At 36.6% G+C, this 8731-nt stretch overlaps 1 protein-coding gene across 1 annotated transcript in view; it reads left to right on the forward strand.

Annotated features, from left to right (window-relative positions):
• The window catches only part of AASDHPPT (aminoadipate-semialdehyde dehydrogenase-phosphopantetheinyl transferase), a 29804-nt gene extending 24563 nt beyond the window's left edge, over positions 1-5241 (forward strand). The window contains exon 6 of the mRNA XM_063394580.1: positions 1176-5241. Within this exon, the coding sequence (XP_063250650.1) occupies positions 1176-1334 (159 nt within the window). The 3' untranslated portion in view covers positions 1335-5241. The remainder of the gene's footprint in view (positions 1-1175) is intronic.
• Positions 5242-8731: the final 3490 nt, after the last annotated feature.

Raw genomic sequence — 8731 nt, forward strand, 5'->3', positions numbered from 1 at the left:
TATTGGCTCCCTGTATTTCAGTACTTTCTGTCTCTGGCATCGTATCTGATAAGATCCTCCTAGAAAAATGCTGAGTACTGGGTAAGCAGACAGTGAGGTGTATTGGAAACTGGCTTAACGTTTGGGCCCAGGGTGTGGTGACAGTGCTGCAAAGTCTGGTTGGAGGCCAGTTACAAGTGATGCACCCCAGGGCTCAGTACTGGCCCAGTCCTGTGTAACATCTTCATTAATGAACTGGTGCACCCTCAGCAGGTTTGCTGGTGACACCAAACTGGGAGGAGTGGCTGAAACACCAGAGGGTTGTAGTGCCACACAGAGAGACCCTGACAGGCTCCTCAAAAATGAGTCCGTTTTTGTGATGTACCAAGTAACACCACTGCAAAGGAGCCCTACTGAATTTTATGAAATATTAAACAGTAATATGTCGCTTCAGCAAATACCCATTTAGAAGAATCAGCTATATTTATGTTTGATTCATGCAAGCTGCACTGTCTGCCCTGCTGTCTGGAAACAATTACATTTGAAGATGGCATACAGCAGGCTGCACAGTAGTATGATCAAAAAAAGCCCCACCCAAATTTTTTTCTTCTTTGAAATGTGATTTTTTTTTTCTTGGAGTGATGAAACTAACATGGAGACTGTGACACTGTCATCTCTAATAATTCAGTCGACATTAATTGGATTTAATGTGGGCAATTGCAGGTTGATTGTGACTTTAGTTTTTAAGTGGCATTTGAATCTGAGAAGCATGCAAAACATGAGTGACTACTGGTATTAAGAGGAGTACAAATAGGCACACATAGTGGAATAAATCCTCACAGAGTTGTCTCAAATAATCATAACTGCTGAAGAATGAAATACAATTTGTTCGATAGTGGTCTTTTTCTTTTTTACAGGACTTAAACAGTCATTCTATCATACTTGCAGCATTCTATAGCCCTTGTTCCATCAGTTTTGTGACTTATGTTTCAACAAAAAACTCGATTTTTCTGTGTGGCCTGTTACATGCTTCTAATAGTGCGTAGCCTAAATGAGGGGAAGTGACATTAGTCTCAAATGTAGAATGTTTTCTTTCTTCTTCAGTAAGCAATGTGTTGTTTAAACATGACAGAGAATTTTACAGGAAGAAAATTGGTATTATTGATTCATGTTCTGCTAATGTGTGTTTTCTTTAGGTCCATTCCATGGAGCCTAACCGACCGCAATTTACAGTATTGACTTTTGAAGATTTAGTTGCATCTGGTATTCCAGTCGCACCTGAGGATTCTGCATATTGGGACAATTTCTGTTCAAAGCAGGAGGGTCCAGTGAGACAGAGTTCACATTCAAGATAAGACTGCATATAAGAAAAGAAACTTGTCAAAGTTCTTATGCAGTTATCCTGGCACATGTGTAATGAAACTTATGTTTCCCTATTTAAGCTGACAGCCTGACTTTTATGAGACATCATTGGAATTGTAAGGAAGACATATTCCCTTACTGAAGGAATTCTGATTGACAAGGCTAAACTAACATGCCTTTTTGCATCTCCTTGCTTGTGGTTTTTACACTTCAGTAATTATCCAGGCTAGGAACAGAAGGCAGTTGTACAATAATGTTGTTTATTAGTGAACAAGTGTTTAGTATATAAAAATGTGTTTCCATACTTATTTATGCTGAAGGTTAAATTATGATACTGCTTTTTCTCTTAGAAAAATTATTCATTTATTCTCAGATGGACAGATAATGTCAGTAGAATTGGTACAAATTCTTACGCTCTTATTTTGTGGTGCAAGTGTTTGTACAACACTTAGTGTTTGTGTAATGCCAGGCTGAAAAGGTCTGAGTCGTAGTAGTCTTGGAGCTACATGTGTGCAAAAGTAGTTTGAGACAGGGAATTAACTTACAAATATTTCACAGTATTTTCACTTCTTTCTTTGTTAATTAAAGCTTCCTGTACACAACTTAGTATTTGCCTTTTAACAGTTCTTTTTTGTATTTTTTCCCTCAGTGACAGATGCAAGCCAAGCAGCAGTTCAATTTTCCTAGGCTTGCATTTGCATTAGTCATAGAAGGAACCCAAAGAAAAAAAGAAAGCTGTTTATTTTTTTTCCAAATAGTCTTGTAACATCTAATGACAGAACATTTTACTGTCCTAACATCAAATGAAGGTTTCTGGAGATCTGTAGATCTTGAGTGCACATCTAGAATATTTTGTCTTCTTTTTCAAAACAAATCCTGTTTTGTGCCATTATCTCTCACTCTTCTTTCTAGAAATCATAAATAGAGTGGTCCATCTAAATTTAAGAAAACATACTGAACAGAATGATCTTTGCACAAAAAATAATTACCTTCTGTCCTACAGTTGAACATAGATCTGGATTTGAACTGGAATCCATTGAACTGGATTTGGGGTTGTGTACAAATAGGCTGCACCCTGTATTCTGGTGTACACCATGAAAAGGAGAATCTACTTGAAGTCTGACCAGTGAATTTATGTCTTATTACAGAGATGAAGAAAAGTTCGCAAGAGAAGATGATTTTTACAACTATTATACAAGCATTTGGAGTTCTGTGGTAGATAATTCTGAATTCAAACATGCTGTTGAACTCTGCTGCTTCCAGTGCTGATTAATATTTTTTGTTTCCATTTCTATGACTCTCTCATTCTGCATGCTAATCATAGTTTTTAGTGTTTTACTTTTTTTCCCTCCAAAACTATGAATCCATGAAGCAATGACTCTTCTCTCCAGACTCCACAGTGGCTAAATTAGATGTTTAACTTCAAATCTGAAATTTAAAAACATACAGGATGTTTTATTGTTTTATATACTAATTCTATGTTATGTATTCCAGATTGTTTGTCTTTTAGAAAAATGAAATTCAACTTGCAATAAATAATTTGCAATCCACAGAGGTCCAGTATATGCCAGGCAGTCACTGGACCCATCACTTGCAGCTTTGCCAGACAGTTTGACGTTGCCAACTTTTTTGCTTGGACAATGAATCGAACTGCAAATATGGGATGAGCTGAATAGAAAAATTTCAGATCTAAATTCCTGGGGATAAGAGAATTAATTTCATGTTAGGGATGAGTTATTTTTGCATGGAAGCGGTGTCTCAAACCAGAAATTTTCTTTCAATGGAAAGAGTTTTAAAAGTATTAATGAAATTATTTATAATATTATGCTTGCATGTAAGTAGAGGACAAGCCAATTTTGTTAAATTAGAAAATTGTGCTTGGTTTTCTTGCAAGGAATATGATAGTTTTCAAGGCTGTATCTAATTAGAAAGACCTAAAAGAATTTGTTTTGGTTAGTTTTCCATGAAATAAAATCTTAATTTAGAGTGGTTCATAAAGAATTGTCTAGAAGACTGCAGTTTCTCACATTGTGATTTTTTTCATGTCTTTTAATTTACACTGAACTGTTTGAAAAATAATATTCATCTCCTTTTTAATCTTAATAGCAATAAGGTTAGGTGATGGTAATGCCTTTTGAAGAGCCACTTGAGTCAGGTTGTTTCATGTCAGTGCAAATGGACACAATTGTTAACTTGCATTTACCTCAGTAGGAAAGAGCAGCTGCCTCGTTATGGAATTTTTGGCTAAAAGCATGCTGCTAAAAGGCCAGCAGGACATACTGACTCCTTATGAATGTGAATGATCCTTCTTTAAGTCAGAAGAAAGTTTTTCAGGATATCTGTGCTGTGGAGGCACATACTGAAATAAGTGTTGCTAGTGTGTACAAATTGATGTAATTTCACAGTTCTAAGATTAATTTCTTTTTTAATTCACCATCACACCTTTTCCTGATAAAACAATAATTGAGCCATTTCTCCACACAAGGCCATAACACTGACTTACTTGCATTTCCACAGAATACCCTGCTAATGGCCACAGAGTCCCTCTGCCATTTTAGAACAGCTCCAGCTTCCCTCACTAGGTCAAGTTGTTGGCCCAGTCCAGGGTAGGTGAGCTGACCTTTGCTGTCTCCCATCATTCTTCTGTCCCAGTTACATCTAAAAGCCTTTAGATGTAACTGGGACATCGGGGCCTTTAGTTTCCTTTTCCAGAGCTCCCTTCCTTCATCTGTTTGTTTTCTCGATACTGTCTTGACATAATTGTACCATATGCCTGAGAGGGTAAGAAGCTGCAAAAACACAAGCTCTGCTCCACATGAGCCTTTCCCAGCAGTGGCTGTAGCTGGGTGGATTTTTTCGCTATGAAACAGCATTGACCCATCCTCCTGTTTCTCAAATTCTCAGATTTAGGTCTTAGATTAGATCTGCTGTCCTAGGTGGCATGTCAACATGGTGTTTCTGAGAAGTATTTATTAACAATCTCTATCAAAAAAATACATTTTAAAAGTTTTGATCTTCAGTGAAAAGACTGTTAAAAGTGAATAGATGTATTTTAGTTTGGATTTGTTCAAAACTTTTTGCATCTTACATCAAAAATTGTCAGGTGGATTAGGAACTTCAGGGAGTAAAACTGGTTTCAAGACAGTTAGCAGCTGTGTGACAAGAGATAGGTGGCATTTGATGTGAAATTCTGTAACTTTGAAAAGTGGATCATGTGAGTTCACTCAGCCTTTTACAGAATCTGCAAACTTACGCAAGGTGTGGATTGTTAGTATCTTGTGGGATCGAGTCCACTGATGTTAATCAAGTATGCTCATCTTAGACAAGAAACCAGAGATGCATCAACAGAAGTAGTGTATATATGGTTGTTGTATGTGTGCTCTGGGGAACATCCAGGCAACAGCTCAACTTTAAATAACCATCTTTACCCAAGACACTGCAATAAGGCGTTGATATGCGACAAAGTTGTAAAGAGATTATGCAAGTCAGCATAGAGTGCCTGTTGTTGGAGATTTACAGGATTATAGTGCTACGTTCTACAAAGAAGATAAACGTGATTCTTGGCAGAATTGATACAGCCATGTCTAAAACAGCAATTGAGACTGTCAGCCTTAACTGCTGCTTAATTCTGCAGGAGGGCTTCATTATCCTCCAGAACAGTTAGTTTTGATTACTTCACTCTTTGTAGAAAATGTAAGCATGAAAATAAGTTCTGAATTTTCAAGAGAAACAACATTTGAAAAATGGGTTGGTTGGGTTTTTTTTCAAAAAGTCATTTTTTGTAATTTTTTTTGCACTGCACATGCAATTTTTTTTGGCCAGACATTGTATATGAATCCTGTTTCTTCTAAAATTGGGTATAATTTCCTTACTGCAATAAAATGTGGACTATTTTCTGTTTGTGTTGTCTATTTGTCTATTATTTTATCTTGCTATTATTTAGATCCATACAAAGGTGAGATTACTGAAACACTTGTCTGGTACTCCTTTGCTATTTTAGAAACAATTTATGGGACCATGAAACTGTACACTCTTAATGACAGCCTTTGGATGAATCATGAAGCCAAGGTCTGGACCAGTTCTCCACTACTTAGCTTCTTCCAATTTTAATTTTATTACGTGCAACCCAGTTTCATACAAATATAACATTATGTTGGTATATTCTGTGCTGGAAGGGGTCTCATCTTGTCAAAATTGGAATAATGTGATGTTAACGCTCTTAGGAAGATGCACGTTTTCAAATACAAGACTACAGTCCTACCCAGTGCTGCTTACAAGGAAATTTCTGAAGATTTGTTTTTTAATTGGGACATAGAACACAAAGGTTCTTTAGATTGTAGTAGGAGCTTCTTCACACAGAAAAAAAGCTCTTTTACTCACACAAAATTTTTCTTTAAAACATGTGAAAACCTGTTTTGTATTTGTAAGTGATTTAAATGGTAAGAAAACAGGTGTTTCAGTTGAAATGCATCTTCTATTTTCCAACCTAGAGTACTTCAAAAGTTTGCCAGGATGCTTGTCAGATATGTCCTAGGGATTTAGTGATGCCTTTTGACATTTGGGACCAGCATAACCAAGATGCAGTGCCAGACCAATAGGCAATGCCAGAACTTGGAAGGACTTACAGAGCTTTGGTAAATGGTAATGCTGTACTTACGAGTGGCAAAGCTCTGAAGGGGCTGTGTTAGAGTTTTCTTCAGGTTCCTACTTTTAAAGTTGTATAAATGTCTCACTTTGCATTTGGTAATTACCTCATAAACTTTGGCATTTAAGTCTAGTCAGACATTCCACAAGAGCAGAGGTTTTCATTGCAAACTTGCCCATTTTTGTTAAAACACCTGAATAGGCAGGTGCATCATTTCTGTCCTGTTTCTGTGTGTGTTGGTGTGCCTCGTGCTGTGCCCTTTGTACCACAGGACCTCTAAGACATCCACGAGGTACTTTCACTGCAACAACATTCAGAGGGGCTAATCCCAGCATGCCTATGATTCCTGCTGGCAAAGTTGTCTTTGAGCTGAGAAGAAAATGTGTTGGTACCATTACCAAACTCTAGTACATTAATGGAAAACACGAGTAAAGAAATTGCATGAAAGACTTTAATCCTCTAATGCAAATCATGAGAAGCAAATATAAAAGAAAACGTATACTAATGCTAGCTTTTAACTCACAGAAGTTTAGTTTTGCTTTGTTCTAAGATCTCAAAGCAGCTGAACTTACTTCAATCCTATTATTTGGGTTTCTGGGGTTTTTCCCCTCAAGGTTAAATAGTAGCATCTGTATTAGAAAGTCCCAGTTAAGATTTCCCAGTTGTGAGTTTCTCTTGTCTCTGCAGCTTTATGTTTCCAGATTTGGTTCAGTGTTCTAAAAAATTGCTTTCCTTTAATCATGGAATAGGCTGAAGTTCACCCAAGTAGCCGGTCACATCCACTTAATCCATGGGAATCTTTGTTCAGAGGCAGAAATCAGGAGCTTGCTGTGCCCTGCTTCACCAGCCTGGTGGTGCTTGAGCAGGCAGTGGTTTCTCAGTTGATGAGTGAGGTTTTGCTCAGAGGAGGGGAGGATGTGGTCCTGCTGCAGTGGCTCTAAGGCTGCCTCCCCATTCCTGGAATTACCTCACTCAGCTGAGTGACATCGCCTCTTGATGCCACTGAGTATTAAACTCTCGATTCCATGACTGTTAGGATTTTTTGTTTCACAGTGTTGGAGCTAAACCAGCTGTTTTCACCAATGTTTGCAGTTTTTGCCTTTGTATCTATATACAAATATCTATTTAAGACACCATGGATAGCAATCTTAACAACTAGTGCAGAAAGGAAATGCAGTAAGACTAGCAAAAAGATAAATAATCCTTATAAACATGATTACAGATTTTATATGCATCATTGCATCTTATATTTAGTAAGATGTATATGCAATATTTAACATAAATTTTAAAATGTACTATATAAATGTGGACTTCTATATATATGCACACACTGCATTACAGTATCTTTCGATTAAAAAAGGTCTGTGTTTTCCTCTGCAATTAAGTAAGTACACAATTATCTATACATAGTTGAAATACTAATTTCTTATTTTTCATCATTTTTGATGAAAATTTTGATATATTTAAATTATTTCCTATTAAAATTACGTGGGGTTTGGATTTAAAACAGCACTCAGGCAAAAATCAAAAAATACTGCCTTGAAAATATTTTCTCTTTAAAATGAATACCCTGTGTTTTCTCAGCTTCAGCAGCAAAGTTTTCAGTAATTTATCACAGCTGCCATTAGGTGAGTGGATTCTCAGTCCTTGTATCTGTTGATTGTACAGTGTGCTCCTCATCCTAATTGAGAGCTTTTGTGAAGGGCACAGTGAGGCTTATTCAGTGAGGTCGCTGGTCTTTTCGTAAGAGAAATGGAATTTTCCTGCAGTTATTAAGTTCAAACACTGTTTACTGAATAGAATAATATTCTCAGCAAGCAGCGTTTACTGCTTACATAAAAGCATGTTGTTAATCTTGTGATGGTTATGTGGTCCACAATTAATTAGCTGCCTGTACAATATTAGGAAAATGTATTAGATTAATTTTGTATAGTAAAACTATGTGGGTAGTTGTACTCTGGTTTTGTATTTCCGCATACCACAATTACTATTCTCATGTGAATGGAAAGAATGCATTACAAAGAGACTGATCTTTCCGATATCATTGCTTCTGCCTAATTGCTTGTTAGGATATTTAGATTATTTGCTTTGTTAATTTAGAATATTTCCCCTAGAGTGCAGCAGGATATTTATTTGCATTTCAATTCTACCAGTCAGACAACTCCTATTTGCAGAAATCATTGTTATCTCTTGGTCACCTTTTGGGATAAAACCAGGAAACAGCAAATTGCTGACTGCAGTGGAAGCACAGTGGTTTCAGTTGGATTAGATAAAGTCAGATGTGCTGGCCATAAGGCTATGTAGCACTGGCTGTGTGAATGGCTTTAAGATTTTAGAAAATACTTTTATTCTCTGAGGTGAGCCTTCAGTTAAAAGAAGGCATGAAGTAATGTCAGATGAAGGCAATGATTTCTCCTAAAGGACTGCTGAAAGAGTGAAGACCTCCTGAATATGCTAGGAATTCGAAAACACATTTATTTATAGAAGTCAATTTGAGAACTTCAGAATTCTTGTAATAGGATGATTATGGTTTTGGTTTTGTTGGGGGTTTTTTTGGAGCGACAGCAGTTTGAGTGCAGCATTGATTGGGTTGGGTTGTTTAGTTTGTATAAACAGGCTTTTAAAAGGCAAATGAAAATTCAATTGCATTAAAATTTAAATGTGTTGATGCAAGTATCTGCTATATTAATACAGATATGTAGAGTACACACACACACACACACATACAAATATATATATATATAT

Source organism: Prinia subflava, chromosome 3, assembly GCF_021018805.1.
Source record: "Prinia subflava isolate CZ2003 ecotype Zambia chromosome 3, Cam_Psub_1.2, whole genome shotgun sequence".
NCBI lineage: Eukaryota > Metazoa > Chordata > Aves > Passeriformes > Cisticolidae > Prinia > Prinia subflava.